At 32.7% G+C, this 21472-nt stretch overlaps 1 protein-coding gene across 4 annotated transcripts; it reads right to left on the bottom strand.

The window, feature by feature from the left end:
• Window positions 1–1179: 1179 nt before the first annotated feature.
• Window positions 1180–21241, bottom strand: LOC115986684 (structural maintenance of chromosomes protein 5). 4 transcript variants are annotated; one of them, XM_031109919.1, is made up of 31 exons: window positions 20965–21241; window positions 19324–19501; window positions 19084–19237; window positions 17538–17611; window positions 16092–16241; window positions 15868–15972; window positions 15642–15787; window positions 14779–14890; window positions 14516–14671; window positions 13933–14054; window positions 13716–13860; window positions 13572–13637; window positions 12241–12369; window positions 12010–12108; window positions 11713–11878; window positions 11472–11617; window positions 11247–11310; window positions 11036–11160; window positions 10790–10867; window positions 9482–9554; window positions 8264–8367; window positions 7987–8103; window positions 7828–7905; window positions 6771–6870; window positions 6514–6568; window positions 5367–5415; window positions 5198–5285; window positions 5041–5113; window positions 4234–4337; window positions 4114–4149; window positions 1180–1422 (listed from the first exon to the last, which is right to left on the bottom strand). In XM_031109919.1, the coding sequence occupies exons 1-31, from the start codon at window positions 21000–21002 to the stop codon at window positions 1250–1252; spliced, it is 3303 nt and encodes a 1100-aa protein (XP_030965779.1). In that variant the 5' UTR covers window positions 21003–21241; the 3' UTR covers window positions 1180–1249. The 4 variants fall into 4 exon arrangements, with proteins under 4 accessions (XP_030965779.1, XP_030965782.1, XP_030965781.1 ...); XM_031109921.1 differs by lacking the exon at window positions 1180–1422 and adding an exon at window positions 3916–4025 and having other exon boundaries at window positions 4087–4149; XM_031109920.1 differs by lacking the exon at window positions 1180–1422 and having other exon boundaries at window positions 3916–4149.
• Window positions 21242–21472: the final 231 nt, after the last annotated feature.

The following is a 21472-nucleotide window of genomic DNA, read 5'->3' as shown; positions in this document are numbered from 1 at the left end:
TAAATATTACACTTCATATATTATATAAATAGATTCATCATGGTGTTTTTTTTTTTGAAGCCATTCATCATGGTGTTTCACTAGTCATTAACTTATGGATATTTTCCCCTCAAACCCTCTTTTGCCATCTCCATGGTTAATTTCAATGTTAAATGTTATCACAAAAAACATGTATTTCACATTTTTTTTTTTATGGTTTTATGACTAAGCTAGGGGTGTGTAACGAACCTGTCAAAACTGACCCAATGGGTTGGGTTGGTTTTTAAGGGTTGGTGGGTTGGTTTAGGTCATTATTTTTTTATTTTTTTATTTTTTTGGTTGGGTTTGGGTCGTGAAATTTACAAATTTGCCTAACCTGACCCGACCTACCTATATTTAATATATTTTTAAATTTAAAAAAAATATATTATATTATTTTGTTATTTATTTTTTTGCCCATTTTCCTAAATAAAACCCAAACCCTATGTTCTTCTCATATACTTTGTGTTTGTTTGATGTTATACTCATGATTATTTGATTATAAATTTCTTCTTATTTGTGGTGGTGTTGTTCTAATGCTCAATTTAATAATAATTATTATTATTTAAAAAAAAAAAGGTCCAACCTGACCCAACCTGATCCACGTGGGTTGGGTTAAACCTCTATGATGGGTTGGGTTTGGTTGAATTTTTTTTAAGCCACTATAGTGGATTGGGTTGAAAAAACTCCTCAATCCGACCCATAAACACCCCTGAACTAAGCTATGAAATACCAAAAAACGTGTTATCACAAAAGAATCACATTGTTGGTTATTTATTTTTTAAAGTTGTGTGGCAAACTTTGATTGTCGGAATGCATTATGAGACCTTTATTGTGGTTTCTTATGAAAATGAAAAAACAGAAAGGACTTCCAAGATATCTTTTTGCTAAGCACTTCTTTTGTTCTTCTCTCTCTCACTCTCTTTGGGGGTGAATTAGATTCAATGGAACACAAAGCAAGAAACAAGGTTTTTATTTCAAATCTCTCATCCCATAAACACCAAATAATCATGAGGGTGATCCCAAAGGATTAACTGGATGCTTCATGCTTGATAGCTAGGAAGAGTCAAAATCCACAACTTGCATATGTAATATAAATTATTCTTTTCTTGAAGAAGAAGAAGAAGATAACTCATCCAAATCATTCTTAAACTTTGACATAAATAATCCATAACCATAATCATAGAGTTCAATAATTTTAACACCAATATTCTCAGTACATGTTGCATAATCAAGATGGGTATACACAAAAGCACTGCATCGGAACCAAAGGTGCGGTGTATGCGTCACATATTCCCTTGCCCTTGAATTGGTTTTGACGGTCTGCCTGGCATCGGTCATCACCCTTACAAGTCCAAACTTTGTTGCAATCTTTTGCTTCTATCATGGGAACCATTTCCTCACCTACAAAGTCACAGTAAACATTGAATGAATCACAAAGCAGCTAGATTAAGTTATGACTTTGGTTTTTCACTCAAAAAATAAATATACTAATATAGCATATTAGTAATGATTTAAAAAAAAATAATATGACAAATATGCACCTGATTGATTTCATCAATATTAAGTGTTTTTTTTTTTTTTTTTTTTGGGTTTGTGAGAAAGGGTAGAAATGTAGGGCTTGGAATCACTTAAAAAGGAGAAATAAATCATAAAAGTTTAAATTTTGAAGTATTTATAGGGCAAAAGGTAGAGAGTTTTGTCATCTCTGAGTTGAAGTACTAGGATTATGCAATTATTTTTTTATTATTTATTTTATTTTTTGTGAATAAGGGTTATGCAATTCTATACTTTTTTATAGGGCATTTGGGAACCGTACCATCCTTATTTCCACCAAAACCATATTTCTTGGTATGATGCCAAAAAAAAAAAAAAAAAACTTATGATTATGAAGCAATAGTCCTTCCATTTATTGTTATTACTTATTAATTATGAATTGATAAGCTATCCATATATAGTAATGGAAAATTAATTATGAAGTAACAGTCCTTCCTTATATTAATTATGAAATAATAGTCTATTGATTAATGCATGGCTTTACTTCCGAAAAACAAATGAGTAATCTTAAGGACACACCCCAACTCACACTCAAATTCACACTTTCCTTATGTGTCAATTTCTAATTGGATTATAACACTTTCATATGGATCTACCACATGTACTTGAAAATGCTGAAATCTAATTAAGAGTTTACACATAGGTGTATATTTGGGTGTGAGTTGGAGTGTGTCCTTAACATTACTCTAAATAAAATTTTTTTTTTTTTTTTTAAAGCCAAGAATGAGCGAGTGATATTGATCCCTTAATTTTCAAAATGAGTGCTATTGATCCTTATTAATTATGAAGTGATGGTCCTTCCATATATTATTATTAATAATTACTCCCTCCGTCTCACTTTGTTTGTCCTGTTTGAAAAGTCAAACTTTTTAAAGAAACATCATTTATTGTCTTGTTTACCTTTTAAAAATGTATAAGTTTCCAAAACTACCCTTAAATAAATTTATCAAAAAATGGAATTAGTAAATTAATAGGGGTATAATAAGAACATTAGTAAATTAATGACTTTTATTTTTAGAAACAGGACAATATTTTGGGACATCCCAAAATGGAATAAAGAACAAACAAAGTGAGACCGAGGGAGTATAAAGTAATAATCATTCCTTATATTAATTATGATGTACCTATCTTTCTTTATAGAGAAATATTATGTTTACAACACTTTCACAACAAATCTTAAGTAATAGGTTATTATGGGTTGTAATTGGTTGCACAAAAAAGTAATTTCAATGATAAGTTTAAATTAGAATCAATAACAACTAACCACTTATAATTTGTTGTGAAAATATTATGGCTTTCCAAATAAATAAAAAACCAAGAAGTCAGTTTTATTATTCTCTTAAGTTTCAGACAAGTTCTATTGATCATTAGTTTTTTTTTTTTTTTTTTTTTTTGGGGGGGGGGGGGTAATTTTATGACTAAAAAAGTCTTCAATGTATTTCACTTTTTTTTTTCTTTTTGTGGGCATATTATAACCAATGATATACAAGACTACCATTTATTACATATCTAATCTAATTTCTAACATAAGTAAAACAAAGCATCTTCTAAAACTCTACCATTTGGGATTCTTGGATCACTGTATTGTGACAAACAATTATTGGCGCATCTCCATATATTTGCCATGTTTCAATAATTTATTCAAGAAGCCCAAAAAGTTGTGATTGAGATGACTTAAAATTCTACTCAGGCAAGATATATATATATGTTTAGAGAGAAATTGCATTATTGCAGTATCATTAAGTTACAATACTTAATTCTTTTAAAAATGGTTACCTAAATAAGTTTTATTTTTTTCCTTAGAATTGTGCAAGGTGTTTGGAGTAACTCATAAAGACCTCAACTACCAAAAGATATAGAAGTTAAAATAGAGAATCCCAAAATAGAGTTTTTTTTTTTTTTTTTCTTAAGAAATAAACAAACACAAGATTCTAACACAAGACACACCACAAGCTCTACTCAAAATTATGATAACTTTTAAGGAATAATGAAATAAGTTATACTACACACATGACACAACCCATTCAAGGGTACTCCATAGATTTTTTTAGAAGATTTTTTTTTCCACACCAGTGAATAAACTTGCATATTTCTATGAAGTACGAAAGAATATTATATTGTAAATGAGTTCAAATTTGATACGGATTGGGTTTTAGTAAAACTATATTTTTACATCCACCAATAGTAGAATGCCACAAAATGCTTCGAACTTATGTAATAGATTGGTTCACACCCAATTCTATTCCTCCAGTTTTGGGGATCCATCTTTTATATATATATATATATATATATATATATATAAATTAGATTGATTATTAACTATTAAAGGAAAGGATCATCTATACAATGGCAAAAGGAGATATAATTACATGCCAAAACTATTATACATAACCATCTGATATGGTGCAAAAAATGGGCTACTTCGGATGAATACAATAGCTGCCATAAATTTTCTTTAAACAAAAAATCCTAAAGTGAGGGCATTTGAACTAGAGAGTTTGATATTGTTATTTCAGCATTGAGTTTTTCCAAACAAACCTGTGACAGATCCCCAGCAATCTCCACTGCTCCACACTGAATAAACAGTACACAAAGTCATGCCAGTCAGTTGCTTATAAGCAAAACAAATAGATAGAGATTATCTGGTGTTACCATTACCTTTTGAGGGCTGATCAATCCAAGGCCCATTCATTATATTCAGAATGCTACATGCCTCACTGTACTCCAAATCAGGTAGCAACTTTGGAGTCAGTAGAAAACACCTGCATATTGATGAAACTAATACTTCAGCCATCTTTGCATTTTTGGAAAGAAAGTTTAAGAGACCTATAACTTGTTTTTGTCAACTACAAGAAATGAAATAACAATTTTGTTGCATTAAACAGTAATGGTTCAGTACATAAATATTTTATTTAAGCTCTCAATCTTATAATCCTCATGCTTTACATTCAAAGAGAAGAATTGCCATTTCACCAGAATCCAAGTGTAATTGTTTCTTTTGTAGGAAAAAATGACGAGTGTCCCTCCAAGCAAATTTCAGCAGCCACTGCAGATTGCATGTGGGACACAGTAGGCTCATTAGCCCCACAAATTTGACACAGAAAAATAAAGTTTTTTTTTAATATGTGAGTTTTGTCCCTAAGTGGGTAGAAAGCAAAGATTTGAACTAGACTAGTGCCTCATGGAGGCATGGTCCTGACCCAATTGTGCTACCCTTGAGGTGAGATAAAGAAAAATAATATTAAAGCTCTGGGTGTTTATGTGCTTTTTCAACAAAAGCAATAGCCAACTACTACTACCAACACCAGACACCTAAACTAAATTCCTTAACCATTTGTAGTTACAACCTCCTAAAAGCCTTTAATATAACCACCATTTGAACATGATGAGACAGACATGCAACTGATCACAAGCTTGCCAAATTATATGTAGACAGCAATTATCAGGTTAAACAAGTGTTCTTACTGTGGTGTGTTCAGTTGGCTGGCAGCTCTCACTAGTTGCTGGAACATCTTTCGTTCATTTATAGGGTCCATCCCTGCAGAATTTGGAGGTCAAAATAAATTCTATGAGCTGTATTAATGTAGTAAGAATTTGTAAAACACTTGATACAGTGACTAACCCTGATTTATCTCATCCACAACCCTAAATGGGCAGTTTGTAAGATCTTGGAGAGAAACAAGATAAAGAATGGTTGATACCGACCGTTCCTAGAAGAAGGAAATTTAAGGACACATCAAAAACAACTGTCACAAAAGCAATCAAGACATAAATACAAAAAGATTCGATACCCCTCCAGACTGATGATGAGCACTGAGAACTTGGAGCTGTCCTGCTTGCCTTAAATGCAAAAGGTGAAACCAAATGAAAGCGTGAGCCTAAGTGGTTCGATATGATTCAAAAGCAAATTTAAAGAGCACAAAACAAAGAAATTATAAATGAAAAGAATGTATATCAACATTATAAAGAATAAATTTATTTTTTTTATAAGTAGTTTAATGAATAAATTTATCTCTAAATCACAATGGACCATAATATTTAAATCCTTGATATTCATATTACCAAAGGACCTTTAAGGACCCTGTTCAAACACCATTGGCAATCATAGAATATGGTCTTGACTCTTGAGGCTTTATCCACATTCATAGCTTTGAAAGCTCTACTTACATCATCTTCATCAAACAGTCTCAACCCAGATTGTCAGATGCCAGACATCTTGGGATGATGAATGATACTTCCTTAATACTGTTTGTAAATATTTTGACACATTTCTATCAGTATTATAGCATCATGCTAACTGTGTCTTTCTAACTGGATTGGTAATAGCACATCCAAAATGTTATAAAGAGATCTGATCCGCCTTTTTCCATGCTATTTAGTTGGTAAGAAGGAAGTAAAAATGTCAAGAGAGCTAATCCAAAATTTTTGACATATTGCAATTCAACAATTTCAAAGTTTAGATGCTCGGCCTTCAAGGTAAAGTTGTAATTAAAGGCAGTAACTACTGAATATCTAAAGTGTATACTGGCTGACTACATGAGATAATATTCAGCTCATAATTATCTCTCTTTACTGTAATTGTTTTAAGTATATATTTTGATTAAACTGATTCTAGCTTAACAATCCAGATCCCTTGTTCAAAAGGCAGGTTTCTATTATAGAGAAGTTTAGCAATAACACCCAAGGACTCGCACATTAAAAAGCCAGATCCCTTGTTCAAAAGCCAGAACTCACACATTAAAAAATAATATATATTTTTTATTCGTTTTGGCCCCCAAGGAGAGGGATAATGGGAGCTTCATAGTGACCTCCACTTCACAAGGTATGGTCCCCAACTAATGTGCTACCCCTTGGGGTGTGCTTAAAGAAGCAAAATGCCCAGTAGCATATGAAATGTGCTTTACTAAAAATATAAAACAAATCCAAAGCTGCAGTTACCTGAACTTGACTTTTATAAGTATTCCAAATTGATCAAAGTCCTTGTCATGCTCATCTAAGAAAAAGAAACATTAAATAAAATAATTGAGAAAGAATACTATAATGGATGGAGGGAGAGGGAGGGGGAAGTAGAAGAGAGTTGGCTGGCAATTGCCAATTTCTAGCCAACTCTACTCTACTCCCCTTTACTCCCCCTCCCTCTCCTTCCATCCAAACTGGCCATAAGGTACATTCTCTATAAGCAAAGTAATGAATACCCAATGAAACCTCTCCTGCGACAGCCATCTCTTGAAAGTTATGACTGAAAGTCTCGTTTATCTGAGCAACAAGATTTCTCAATGTTGGAAGCCAATTTTCCTGCACCAATTTAAAATTAGGACATTGAATAGGAAAAATTAGACCACATAAATACATATCAATATCAAAACATATAAATTGAGGCAGCTGAGCAAATATGTGACATACAAGAAAGTAACAAGAGGAGATGGGGAAAAAACTAAAAGCATACAAGATTAATAATATGATATGATAGGATCAGATTATTCTTTTAAATTATTCAGTTTATTCATTCCCTAGAATTTTGACACAACAAGTGAGGAGCAATATTAGCTTGAGTTTGGGAACATGCTAGTTTCTTCCCATCTAATAATTTCTAGCCATTCATGAGATTCCTGTATACAATGAAAACAATATAAAAACAATACAATTATATCAATCAATTTAAAAGGAAACCAAACACCTGGATCTTCTTTTTTTTCAAAAACTAAACACCAGGACTTGTTTAGGTTTTAATTGAAATTTGAAACCAAAAGTTACCCAGATGAATTACCAAATAATTTAGCCAGCCAAATGCTATGATGATTAAGATCAACATTTCAGAAAGAGAAGCAAAATAATTTTACCCTGATTTTAGTCATCTAGATAATATTCAATTGACTACTGTTACATGGAAATTCTAGATGAACTAAAACAATTTCAAAAGGAGGAATGATAAAAGAACAGATTGATTTTATGATTTGTGAATTCACTGGTAAGGAAGGTGAGAGAACAAGAAAGAGGAGGTGAGCTGTGCAATAGGTAATCTTTTTTAGCAACATGTGGCAATCCATGCACATTGTCTTCCCTGTCCTCTAATGATTAAAGTAAGCCTTTAGCTTCAGTATTAAATTATGCAGAGAATATATGTTTTATTGGCTTATCCCATTTACATTGACTTTGATCACAGGATGATGACTAGTGAGAATGGATTGAAGGAGAGAAATAGTAACTTCACAGAACCCTGGCTATGTAATGAGGCAACTAAATTTCACTCACCTTCAAGTTATCTATTTCAGCTAAACACCTCCTCAGCTCCTTGTTATCTGCTTCAAGTTTTTTTGCAAGATCTTCTATCTGTGACATGGTTTTAATTACAGTTAAAATAAAATATAATAGAAACTAGTACAAATTATACTAAAGATGGCAGAACACTACCTGGTTTTTACGGTGTTCATATTCTTCCAAAATATTGTTGTTTAAAAAAAGCATAGAATTAGCCTGTGATATATTATCTTGAATGGCAGCCTCCAATTCCTCAATAGTAGTAGGCATCTACATGTCAACACAGAAGAAATTAGAATGTTTCTTGAATAAAGAGCCATGAAAATATGAAGCACTGAAGAAAACAATAAATTCTTAAAGTGAAACTAGTCATGAGACTGGCATATTAGACAATGTTTGACCTGTTTCAACTTTAAGCCATAATACAAACCTCAAGAAATTCCTTTTCAAGTTCTGGAGTGATCGTAGCTATTGATTCTGCTTGTCTCTTGGCAGCTGAAAGCTGCTGTCTAAAATTCTCTACCTCCTTCTTACCTTAACAAGAAGTAAAATGGTATATAGTCAGTTTCACAAGAAATATAGTTCACATAATTTGATATCATGGCTTCCAAAATATACAACTTGCAATCCTTTGAGGACAATATAATACGTGGGAATTCTTATTGAGAAGACATCATGGCAAAAATATTGTTAGTCTCAATCAATTTCTTACACTCTTGATAGCTATTGCCAAGATGATAAACGATACCAACTCACCAATACCTCACTAAGACATCGAAATTCCATCACTCAGAAGAATGAATCAAATCTTTGGTGGAACTTAATTGTAATATATATATTGACAAGTTAATAAGCAAATTTTATTAAATTGGAAGAAAACTTTCAGCATAAAATATTATACAAAAGGTTGTGGACTAATCATGCCAAACTTCTTAAACTAATACTAAAAAGCCATTTGGCACACAATTTTACCTATAATTAATTTCTAGATTTGGCCCTATCTCATAAACAGGATAATATATTTAAAGACATAGGCTTCTTCTTAATCACTTAAATACACATTATATAAAAAGTATCTCCAAGAACATTTTCGGTTTCTTGAGCCACTTTAATGATACTAGCTCCAGTGACAAAATCTTCACAAAGATCCCTAACTGGAATCACACAAGAAATTTTTTAACCAAGCCACAAACATATTAAACTACCTATGAAGCAATTATGATAATATGATCTCCTTCCAAAACTAGCATAACCATAATATTAACTGACCTTTAAAAATCACAAGTGTAAGCTTTCTTTAAAGGAGAAAAAGCTCCTGAAAAGAAAGGACTACAAAGCAAAATTACTTTCAAGATCTGTTTATTTCTCAATATGTTGTCACCTGCTCACTCAGTTTATGTAAGTAATGCCAGTAAGGCCAGTTTAAAATTATACCTTTTATAAGCAAAACAAATAAAAAAATCATAATTTTTTTTTTATAAGTAATAAAAAATGGCAAGGCCCTAGTTCATGGGAAGTACACCCAAGCTACACAACTAAACGATTTTTCAATAAAAGGGTCACAATGAAAGCCCATGAACAGATGAAAAGATTTTTGAAAATTTTCTAGCCAAAGAAAAAACAAAATTACATTTTAGTAGCAACTTACAATATTCGAAGTGCAGTGATGCTTGCATAGCAAACTTTTCATGCTGCTTAAGATCAACTTCCAAATCTCTAATCTAAAAGTCAGAAAACCAATACATACATATCAGCAAAGTGATCAGAAACTGAAGATATATTTAGTGGGGTCAGGTATGCCATGTCTTCAACAAAATAACAGAAAAATTTGTGCATATAACATACAGAGATCCTACAGACAAAAGAAAACTTCATCAGGAGACTTGCAAGATGTTATGTGAATTGGTTACAAACATAAAAAAGGAAGGCAAAGAGCATACATAATGGAGGGGGGATGGGTCATTGTATATGTTAGTTAAAACAGAAAGAAAAAGAAGAAGTAATATTTTAACAGAATTATTAAATTTATAAATTTCTACGCGATTATCATTTAAAAAAAAATTCAAATCTCCAAGACAAATTCAAGAATTTAAGGACACCCTTTTTTAATAAGGGATTTTTGGTCCTAAGTGGAGGAAGATGGGAGATTCAAACTAGTGGCCTCCGCTTCATGAGATAGGGCCTTCTTGAAAGGACTCCACCTGATTTTGAAGTATGCCACGTATAGAAAAGGAAGACAAAGAGCATACATAATGGAGGCTGAAGGAAGGTCCACTTGTCTTGTTTAAAAATAAACTCTCATTGAGAATTTTGATCATGTGAACAAAACTCCATGTTGAGGAGTAATACACAATTGCAAAAAAAATTATTTTGTTACTGTTTCAAAAAATAAGCTAACTAAATTTGTCCATAATATATTTAAGAATAAGGGTATTTTTTTTATTCTTATAACTAATAGTATTAAGAAAAAGGTTTTTAAAAACACTATTAATTATCAAGTGTTAAAATTGTTAATTATACAATATAGAACAAAGTTGGCTCCTCAAACAGTTATAAGAATAACAAAATGATCTGTTCACTGAGATAAGGATATAATAAACAGAAACAATATAGATTTCAATTTTTTATTGTAACTTTAAATATAAGAGGGTCAACTGTGTGAGCAAAAGTCTAGTAAAATAACAAATCATGGGATTCTGGAGGAAGACAGAAAACAACCATGTTAAATAAAGTTTTGGAGAGGTCCTTCAGTTGTTACAGAAATAAGACAAAAATAAAAAATAAAAAGTGATTCACAAATACAAACATGATCTTTTTCAGCCTATAGAAATTAATTTTACACCCTCAGACTAACAGATTTTTAGATTCATTACTAGTATAAGATGGGTATCTAATACATTTCAATAAAGCTTGTATGAACTTCTAGATCAGCTTGACAATTAATCAGAAAAAGTACCTTGGCGTCAAATTCAATGGATGCCATATGCACTTCTGCAAAACTCTGCTTGAAAGAAACAGCCTCAACAAGTAACTCCTGTAAAAAAGGTGGAAAAAAGAATGAAACAATTGAAAATTTCAAAATATGTATCTCTATACTAGAGATAACTTATTTCTTAATTCTGACATAAACCAGCAAATAAGGTCACAGCACAGCATAATAACTAAAAGGGGGGAAAAAACCTGAGCCTGAAAGTGACTTCACCTTAACTTCCATTGCACAATGGAATCGCTGAATGTTATATTTTGCAGCTTGATCGATAAGCTTCGCCATAAGAGTATCCAAATCATCTTCCTTGTCCAAAGATTCTAATTTTCTTCTCCTTTGATCTAAGATCACCAAAGAATATATTTTTCTAAAGTAAATGTAAAGATTGAATGTGGCACTTTTCTATGTAGTAATATTTTATACTTACCAATTAGGCTTTCAATTTCACGCCGTTTTTTCTTCTCATGCTGTAAAATCTTGATAATATCCTCCTACAATTTATATCCATAATGAAGTCCAAATGCAAATTTGTATTTTTGATCAACTCCAATAAGTTATGAATCAATAATTATATTTGGCAACACAAACATTCAGCAGTCACAACAGTCAGGCATCAGTAAAAACTTTGGAAACTTGTATGTTTTCAGCATACCCGCTGTTTATGAAATTTCGCAGCTTCTTCCTCCAAGTATCTTAGATCATTCTTAAATGACCCAAGGCTTTCCTCAATCACAGAAACTGATTCTTCAAGCTCCATTTTCTTAGACCTCATAACTTCTATTTCCCCAACATCTAAACCTGGAAGCAGAGTAGAGATGAGAATTGGCAGCATATGCAATTGTAAAGATTTAGATTAAACACTAATCAAGACTAAGGGTTTTCTAGAAACATACTACACAGAAGAAGACTTGAGCGACCCACAGCATCTACACTAGCTGAAAAATGGTTACCATATCTAGATTTAGACCATCGGTAATGATTTTCTGGAGTCCAACAATCCAGAATATCTAAATTCAAAACCTCGTCAGCCTTTTGATCAGTTTCCTTGGACCCTATGTACTGAGCAAAGTTGAAAAACAGATAAGCTTCTGATATCAAACATGATCATAAACCACATTTTCAAACTCCCCAACTTCATGAGGCTCGGTCAAATACATCACAAATTGAACAAGGAAGCTAAGGGAGCTTACTGAACGATCCAAACCAAATTGACTAGTCAAAACCTCCTTAACAGCATTGGGAGCATTAAAAACTTGGTCAAGCCGAGAATAGATACCAATCCAATGCATCTGCTTGGTATCAAAAAAACAAAATGATGATAAGATGGTTACTTATCAAAAAATAATAATAATAAAAAAAATTGATGATAAGATGGTTGGACTATTCAACTGCAGAACATATTTTGGGCCCAAGTCACATACCTCCTTAGTTAGTTGAAAGGGCAAGGGTGCACGACCTTCATCCCCCGTATAATTTAGGACTGGGACATCAAATGACTTCAAATTTTTTACTAAAAAGTCCCGATCCCTAGGATCTTGAGTGATGAAAGACTGCAAATCAAGCAAAAAAATTTAAAAAAAAAAAAAAAAAAAGACTAGAAGTTTAGTGTCAAAAAAGAACTTTCCTCACCACCCAACAAAAATCATGTTCACATAACATGATTTTATTAAAAAAAAAAAAAAAAAACTTTATGCTTCATAAACAACATAGCATTCCTTAAAAAGAAAATTAAAAAGTACAAAATAATTACACAAGCTTGGTTAATTCAACCCATACAAATATGGGGAAAGAGAGAATATACCATAAGTAAATAGAAAAAAAACAGTAGGGTCTAGCTGAAATACTGCCTTGATTCTAAAAATAGGTAAGAATTATTCATATAACAAGCTAATGTAAAGGATCATAGTTATAAGCACTCTAGGTCTCAATCCTACGTGCATCCATCCAAAAACATTGCAGAAAGACTGAGAGTAAAGCACCTGGGATGTGCAGGGGTCTTTCTGTTTTCTCTTGCATAATGTTCATATTAAGTATAATTTTGTTTCTAATAAACTGCCATTGATCTCAAAAGCTTAAGTGATAGGAAGAGGTGAATTTAAACATTTAATATTTATTCAAACACTCCCCATCACATGTGGGCCTAGAAATCCCCTAGAGGCCGAAGGTGGAATATTAATTTTTAAATGGGAGGTAAAGTGGAGACAAGTGATAACATCCAAACTTAGGACCACCAGCTATAATACCAAGACAACTTACCACTTATTACAAAACCCTAAGCTATTAAGAAATGATGAATTAATCATTTAACCATTATTCTAATGATTCATATAAGGTTCAAATACACGAGAGAAACTGATACATAAATGTTCATATAATCCATTTGTCTGGGACATACTAGCATTTTTTTAATTTAATAAGTGACATACTATGACAAGCATTGTCCTGCATTTAACTAATTTAATGGTCCTTCACTTTGATGTCTTATTCAAGTTTATCAAAATCTTATGGGACCTTATTCAAACAGTCATAGCCTAACAAAATCTTTCTACCACCTTTGTCCCAATTTCCTTTTAAGTAACTGAGATCTCTAAAATAAAAACAAATAAAACCAACAAGAAGCTCAGGTACCTAATATGATCCTCATCCAAGTCTCAGCAAGTGCTGAACCCAAATGAAAAAAAAGTACAGAACTTTACTTCTTCTTCTTTTTTTCTTTTTTTTTTAATGTTTGATACAGATGAAGGAAAAATACCTTCCAGATGTAATAGGGGACATGACCTTCTAAATAGTTTGCATGAACCCGATCAGAGACATTAACCTGAACACAAAATTATTAAAAAGTAAGTGAAAGAAGAATTAATTCATAAAGCAACAATCCAAATTATAAAATACATACCTCAAGCAAAACAGGACCATACACTTCTTTATTGAACTCATTGCGATGTTCTTGCACCCAATGATAAGCCTCAAATATCCTCTCAGTTCCAGATTTCACTAATGCCTGAAGACATTTGTTGTGTGTATTCTCCATATCCTTCAACCTGTAAAAATCATCAGAAAGATATTAAAAAGGTAAAAAGCATATGAAACATTTAAATCTCATTCAAATTTACCTGTCCAGGCAATTCCTGAGGCTCATTTTCTTTTGACCTAGAAGTCTTTCCTTCTCTGACTTTTGATTCCTCTTATTATTAGCTGAAACTTCTAGTTCCAGGATTTGAGCCTTTAAATTTTCCTGGTGTAGAAATGTTTTCAGTAATAACAGTGAAGGTATCAACAAAATCAAAAGAATAGCAACCAAACAGTAATTACTAACTTTCATAAAAGTGATCAGGTAAATTATCATCAACAGAAAACACACAAGTTCAAACTAATCATTGTTTTCCAATTTACTTATAGGAAAACCATTACATAAAATTTTAGTAGATTATACTTGTACAAAATTTTAGTAGATTATACTTGCACCAATACAACTGTTTCTTTTTCTTTCTTTTTTTTGATAGGTACACCAATACATTTGATGATAGCAAAATAAGAGAAACCATAACTTTTTCAAGATACTTCAAGACAGTTAACCACAAAATCAGTTCCATATATTGTAAGTGGTTGAAGTCTCCAGTGACCATATGTCAATAAACTCACATCATAACCCACACCGCCAGAAAAAATCAATAATTGGCCAGAAAAGTTACTTACAAGCTCCTCTTTTGGAGGTTCATACGGAGGCAGATTTTCAAGTTCTGCTTCAGCAGCAGCAAGACCTTCTTTAGCTTTAATGATCCTTTGTTTACGATATTCTTCTTGCTTCATCAATTCTTCCATTTCTTTATATTTTCCTCGTACTTGCACCCCCTGTAGAAAATGTAAATGAACATTGAAGGCAACAGAAGAAATACAATTGTCTGAAAAAATATTAAAGAGACCAAAAAACTAAAAGAAAGATAGTGAGCTGTAAGTACCAAATGGCTTTCATTTGACATAATTTCTGTAAGTCTTTTTGAATTTTCATTTATGAGACGGCCAGCTTTTTTACATTTAGCATCCAAGACTGCCTTCTCTTGCTTTTGTTTCCTGCAAACAATTGATTGATTAATGAGTAAACTAACACTTTAGAAGATGAAACATGACATATTGCAACAGTGATTGATCTCAAAAAGAAGAAAGGAAAAAAATGCAAGCAGTAACATGCAACCCACACAATCAGTCACTCACTTTTCACAACAATTATATAGGTTTTCCTATGTCCTTAGTATGGTATACCTTTGATAAAACCCTTCCTATATCACCCCACAAAACCATAAATGAAAAAGAATTGTTGAAGTTTAGCCAAGCTTAAACCCAGATAGCCAATGCATGGACCCCCAAGACCTCACATAGATCATAAGATTGACCACATTGTGGAGATGTCCATTCAGTATAATATGAAATAATTGCAAAATGTCACGGCAAACTTGGCATGTTAATTATCAAAAATCCACCTGGAGAAAATTCCATAAGTAGCTGTCTCTGGTACAATGATAGCATATCTAAAGTCAACAGATAAAGAAATAAAGACGTGCCATAACCAGCACAGAGACATGCTACTGTGTCAGCATGTCAATGGCCACATGATAAAACATTGTCATAAGCATATTATGAAGTCAATATTTAATCAAACTCAGAGATAATGAATTCACATTAAGCACTACACAAGCTTCAAGTGCATTGAGTTTACTATTGTAAACGCATTGTACTTTTTTCTTATCAATAAAACTTTTATTATCTATCAAAAAATTTATATTAAGCACTACATATCTGGTGAACCAAAGATAAGTCATCATACTCAATGGGTTCCTTAAGGTCATTTAAGGTTTTTGCAGCTTCATCCAACTTCTTCTTTGCATCCTTTTCCTGCTCCTTAGCTTCCATATATTCAGCCTTCTTCATGTCATACTTCAGCCAAGGTAATTTCTTTTTCATGGATTCAACCTGCAGCATGACAGAAAAATCAACATTTGAAATGTTATCAAGCATAGAAATGATCATGAACAAAACCTACAAAAGCTAACCTTTGTTAAAAGTTCTTCTCTTTGACGAACACGCTCAACATCTTTCTCTAATTCAGCATTCAGTGCCCTCCATTGATTCAAAGTCTCTCCATTTCTCTCAACAGACTAAATCAGTAGAAATTGTTAATAATAATAACACCATATATAGTGTTAAGTGTACAGTTCTGATAATTTTAAATCTTTAACACTATATTAAGGAAGAAGGTGAGTCTTTAGAAACTCACTAGCTGAATGTTCTTCAGCTCACGGCTTTTTTCTATGAGTGCACGATGTTGGATAGGAAGTTGAGGATCACCAACAGCCTTTTCAGTTTCTTCTAGAAGTTGCACAGGAGTTAATTTGGCAAACTCACAGACCCTGTCTTGTGGTAAAAACTACATCACCCACCCCACCCCCCCCCAAAAAAAAAAAAAGAAGAGAGAAGAAAAAGTAAATTTAGTTGGCATGTCTCCTGCTGTGAAATCATAATCAGCTACATAACATACAAATAGTGTCACTGTAATATTATGAATATTAATTAACACTCATGTGATGGGTAAAGGAGATGGGAAGGGGAGGGGGCAAGCAGCAGAAGAAGAGAAGAAAAGAATCCATAGATGGAAAAAAAAAAAGTAGATACAAGATCAAAGTGATCATATAAACTTACTAGAGACATGATTAAGATGTATTTATCAATATCCATAGTCATCTAAATCTAATTAGAGAAGAAGGGGGACATGTCCTCTGCAAATCAAGTATTTAAAAATCATGAAATACACAATTTCAGAATACAAGAGGCCTATGCATGGCTTAAGGCCCAAACATCCAAATGGACCAATCCAAGTAGCATCTTGAATGCTACACAAAGGATATGTTCACAAGAAAAGTTTACTCGTTTTTTTCATTTGGGAAAGCATCTAATGGAAAGGGGGATTAAAAAAAATAGGAGTTTTACAATAAACCAGAAATTCATATTAAGAAAAAAATAACAAAAAACACGTAGCTAAAACATATATCTAATAAAAGAAACAAAATATATTTGTTTCTTATATGGTCACACAATCGTACCACCGTGCTGCAAAAGAGAAAGCACCAGCTTGAGGAGAAAAAGGAACTTCAACAGGATCCCAAATTGAAGAAAAGAAACTACTACCAGCAGATCACAAGGGCCATGATGGCACTCAATCAGAAAGACCGGTATATGAGGTTAAGGACGATGCATAGGTATTACCATATTAGAAAAACATTTCTGAAGTGTTTCATACCAAATGCAAACAGACATGCATAAGTGTGCTTTCAGGCAATGAGCTCAATTTCAATTACAAACTTCATGATAAGAAATTGAACATATATAAATATATATACACATGTAAAAAGAAGCAGAATCGCATTTATTAAATATATGTTTTAGGAGGACATTTGAGGACATGGATAGTTCGGTTGACCAGCTATTGGCCTCTTTCAGTGGCACTTTGTTTGACTGGTCTAGGGCGTGGGGACTCACCTCTAGTGATTCTCTCCCTATGTTCCTTAACTCCCTCCTATGTACTTAGTATCTTTCCTTCTCTTTATCTTTACACTCTTTCTTTTCCCTTTGTATTTTTCTCTCTGCCTTATGTTTTTTTGCATAAGGTAGTGTTTTTTAATATAATCTTTATTACCTATCAAAAAAAAAGATCCTTCAAACTTACTTGAGTCAAATTGTTGACTTGGATGTTGAACCTTTGAATGACTTGAAGTATATCTTTTTTAGGCACAGCCTTTCCTGAAACCAACAAATGATGGATAAGAAATGGCTAGACTGTTATGCTTTCTTTGTTCTTATTATAAAAGCTAAACTACTCTCCTTTATAAATGAATCATTAAAGAGAGAGAGAGATACTTGGCAAAAAGATAAAACTCAGGCTAGGTCCTATATTTCTTGCACTTAAACAGCTAAAATTTTCAAATTTTCAATCTAATGCAGGAGAAATGCAATTAAAAAGGGGTTTTCAGCATTTTTAATTATTTTTGTTTATGCCAAGTACGTACAGCTAGGATGAGATTAATTTAATGGCTAATATAGGTTTCTTGTAAGTTTTATGGGATTTTGTTTTATTATGGTGAAAACATTACAATGACTTGATATTAAATAAAATGCCCCCTCCCCTTTGGTTTTTAGTTCTTTTGGGGCGCTTATTACTTAAAATGGCACCTAAAGTGAGGTGTCCTCAATATCTTCATCTAAGAAAGGCTTCAAAGGAAAGTTTAAGTATTCTTTCACATTACAAAAAAAAACCCTCATGAAATCAAAATCTAACAAAAAAAGTAATATCTGGCAAAACTTGAACATACACATTTATAGCAGGTAATAGGGATGTCATTAATGAGAAACAACCCCTAATACTTACCGCTTGAATGCAAAAAAATATTTTAAAAAAAATTTCCAGCAACTAAAATTGATTGAAAATATTAAGCACGCAAAAGAAAAAGATATAGTTCATTGGACAAGCAGTCACTACATGCTGATAACATCCAGGTAATGAAATGTTCAACTGGTCATTCAGAAGATCCTTCTTTATGAGTGAGTGTGGATAAATTAAATTCCTAGCATCAGGAAAACCAAAATGACTCTTCATCTGGTATTTAGGATTGGCTTTCAGCCAGATGGCCCATGGAACCTGCCTAGTTCAAAATTTTGGGCTTGGGCCAAAAGTTTTGGCCTATAGAGTCTGATTTTAATATGTTACCCTCAACATGTATTAACTTTGAATGTGATCTGAATGTGGGATGTTTAACATGAATGCCTTGTATTTTAGCCATTTTAGCTCCAATGTTTTGTACTAACTTTGTCCCAAATTGTTGGTTCTCTATTCCATTTTGGGATGTCCCAACACATAGTCCTCTTTAAAAAGTTAATAAATAAATTTCCTAACTTACGCTTTAATTTATTTAAAAATAATGTCATTCTCTCACTTGAGTTTAAATCAACTAGGGTAGTTTTGAAATTTTGTACCTTTTTCACTAAAAGAGAAGGCATTGAATGATGTTCCCTTAAAAAATTGAATTTTCTAAACATGACATACAATATGGGATGGAGGTAGGAATTAAAAATAGGGGGGAAATTAACAAATGAAGTAGAAATGATCTACACAAGCCAGGGCAGCTCTAGGCCAAGACCCAACCGTGGCTCTCTAGGATTGTCCAAAGCCCAGGCACACCAGGTTCAGTCAATACTTAAAGTACCAAATATCTTACCATTAAACAACCACTCAGACTTGTTACGTGTATCAATTTTACGTGTAATGTTAATCTGTTCATCTTTAGTGTCCCCTCTCAATGAAATTTTAATATGACCAGATTCCTCTCCACGCTTCACATATGCTCCGACGCTCGTCGCCCTCCCAAGCAGCTGCATGAAACAAATTCCCCCATCATTATATAGTATGAAGAAACATAAGGTAGGGTATTCAAATAAGGCATCAGCCTTTAACTAACCTGAGGCTCACCACCTAGGCCAAGTGCAATGGCACACACAAGAGAGCTCTTCCCAGATCCATTTGGCCCAATTACAAGGTTCAGGCGCGATCCCGGTTTGCATTTCAGGTGATTGAAGGTCATGAAATTTTGGAGCTCAATCTCTATTATATTTCCAGGCATATAATCATCTTCCCCTCTGAGAAAGAAAAGTTTAAAAAACATTGATCCTCCAATACAACTAACAAAGTAGAATGAATAATTGGACACAAAATTTTGGAAAACAGGTTCGTGTAAGCTTAATAGTAGTATTAATCTCAAATGAGTGGATTTGTTTGTTTCTACAGGTCTCATTTAATGAAAAGGTTTAATACTTTTCGTTAGAATTGGAACCCAAAAGTTTAACACTATATATATAAGAGCAGCAAGCATAACAGTGCACAAAGAAGCTTCCTTTTTAGCAAAAAAAAGTTATGAGAGAACCAAAAATGTGATAACAAGGATTTGACCAATAAAAGCTAAAATTAATTTGCTTTAAAATACTCCGAAAAACTTTTATTTAAAAATAAAAAAATAAAAAAAATTCTTCCATTTGAATGCTTATTGAAAATGAGTAAAAAACTTCTAATTCAGAGTAAGAATTCATCAATTCTATTTCATTTTCACTTCCCCTGCATTTTCTCAGCAACCAGACAGTCCTTTAGCTAATAACCAACAAGAAAATTTCAAAATTTTAAAAAAACAAAAAACCTAACGCTGTGCAGTGTTACACCAAGGACAATGTCACCATCACAGAGCATCAAAAACCTCAAATTCAGAGTAAGAATCCATCAATTCTATATCTTTTTCACTTTCCCTACATTTTCTCAGCAACCAAACAGTCCTAAAACTAGAAACCAACAAGAAAATTTTCAAATATTTAAATAAAAAAAACAAACAAACAAAAACCCTAACGATGTACAGTGTTACACCGAGCACAATGTCACCATCACAGAGCATCAAAAACCTCGAATTCAGAGAAAGAATTCATCAATTCTATTTCTTTTTCACTTCCCCTACATTTTCTCAGCAAGAAAACAGTCCTTTAATTAAAAACCAACAAAGAAAATTTCAAAAATTTTAAAAAAAAATCTTAACGCTGTACAGTGTTACACCAAGGACAACGTCACCATCACAAAGCATCAAAAACCTCGAATTCAGAGTAAGAATTCATCAATTTTCTACTTCTTTTTCACTTCCCCTACATTTTCTCAGCAAGCAAACAGTCCTTTAATTAAAAACCAACAAAGAAAATTTCAAAAATTTTAAAAAACAGAAAAATCCTAACGCTGTACAGTGTTACACCAAGGACAACGTCACCATCACAGAGCATCAAAAACCTCAAACTCAGAGTAAGAATTCATCGATTCTATATCTTTTTCACTTCCCCTACATTTTCTCAGCAACCAAACAGTCCTCTAACTAAAAACCAACAAAGAAAATTTCAAAAATTCAAAAAAAAAAAACCTAAAGCTGTACAGTGTTCACACCAAGTACAATGTCACCGTCACATAACATCAAAAAATCACACACACCACAGACTAAATCGTGGGCTTCAAAACGCTTACAAGAACTCAAACAGGGACATAAATATAGCTGAGAGAGTGAGAGAAGTGTACGGACCTTTCGATTCTTGCTCGCTTGGCGCGAGGCTCGGCCATTGAGGAAGATTGATCAGAATGTGTGTTGTGTTGGAAAATCGGAGACTTTGTGAAACCCTAGGCGGTTGATTTGGGGATTAAGGACAAATGGGAGTGAAAATTAGGGTTTGAGAGAGGAAGAAAGAGAGAGAGAGAAGCACTAGGTTCGAGAAGGTGAGAATTGGCGCCAAACGAGAAAACACATCATATATATTCAGGGGTTGTTGGACCCGGGTCCAGACTCGTCAAGACTTGAGAAGATTGACTTTCTAAAAGAATAAAATATCATAAGTCTTTTATATATAATATCATAAGTGTTTTATATATATATATATATATATATATATATATACGAGCCTCGATGCACGAGGCTCTTTTTTTTGGGTATACTCTTTTAATTTTCTATTTATCACTATTTGAAATTTAAGCGTATATTTAATCATATTATACATTTGAGGTGAAAAAAAAAAAAAAGACAAAAACAAAATTAA

The sequence above is a fragment of the Quercus lobata genome, chromosome 4 (assembly GCF_001633185.2).
Source record: "Quercus lobata isolate SW786 chromosome 4, ValleyOak3.0 Primary Assembly, whole genome shotgun sequence".
Taxonomy (NCBI): domain Eukaryota; kingdom Viridiplantae; phylum Streptophyta; class Magnoliopsida; order Fagales; family Fagaceae; genus Quercus; species Quercus lobata.
Note: the sequence above shows the minus strand (reverse complement) of the source record. Positions and strands in the feature narration are given on the sequence as shown.

Bases quoted from the DNA above. Each gene is read 5' to 3' on its own strand.
- LOC115986684 (XM_031109919.1), bottom strand. From the start codon at position 21,002: ATGGCCGAGCCTCGCGCCAAGCGAGCAAGAATCGAAAG. The intron at 12,109-12,240 runs GTATGTGACTTG...GATACCAAGCAG, and splicing joins CCTTTCAACTAACTAAGGAG to ATGCATTGGATTGGTATCTA. The intron at 5,286-5,366 runs GTATCGAATCTT...TCCTTCTTCTAG, and splicing joins CTCATCATCAGTCTGGAGGG to GAACGGTCGGTATCAACCAT.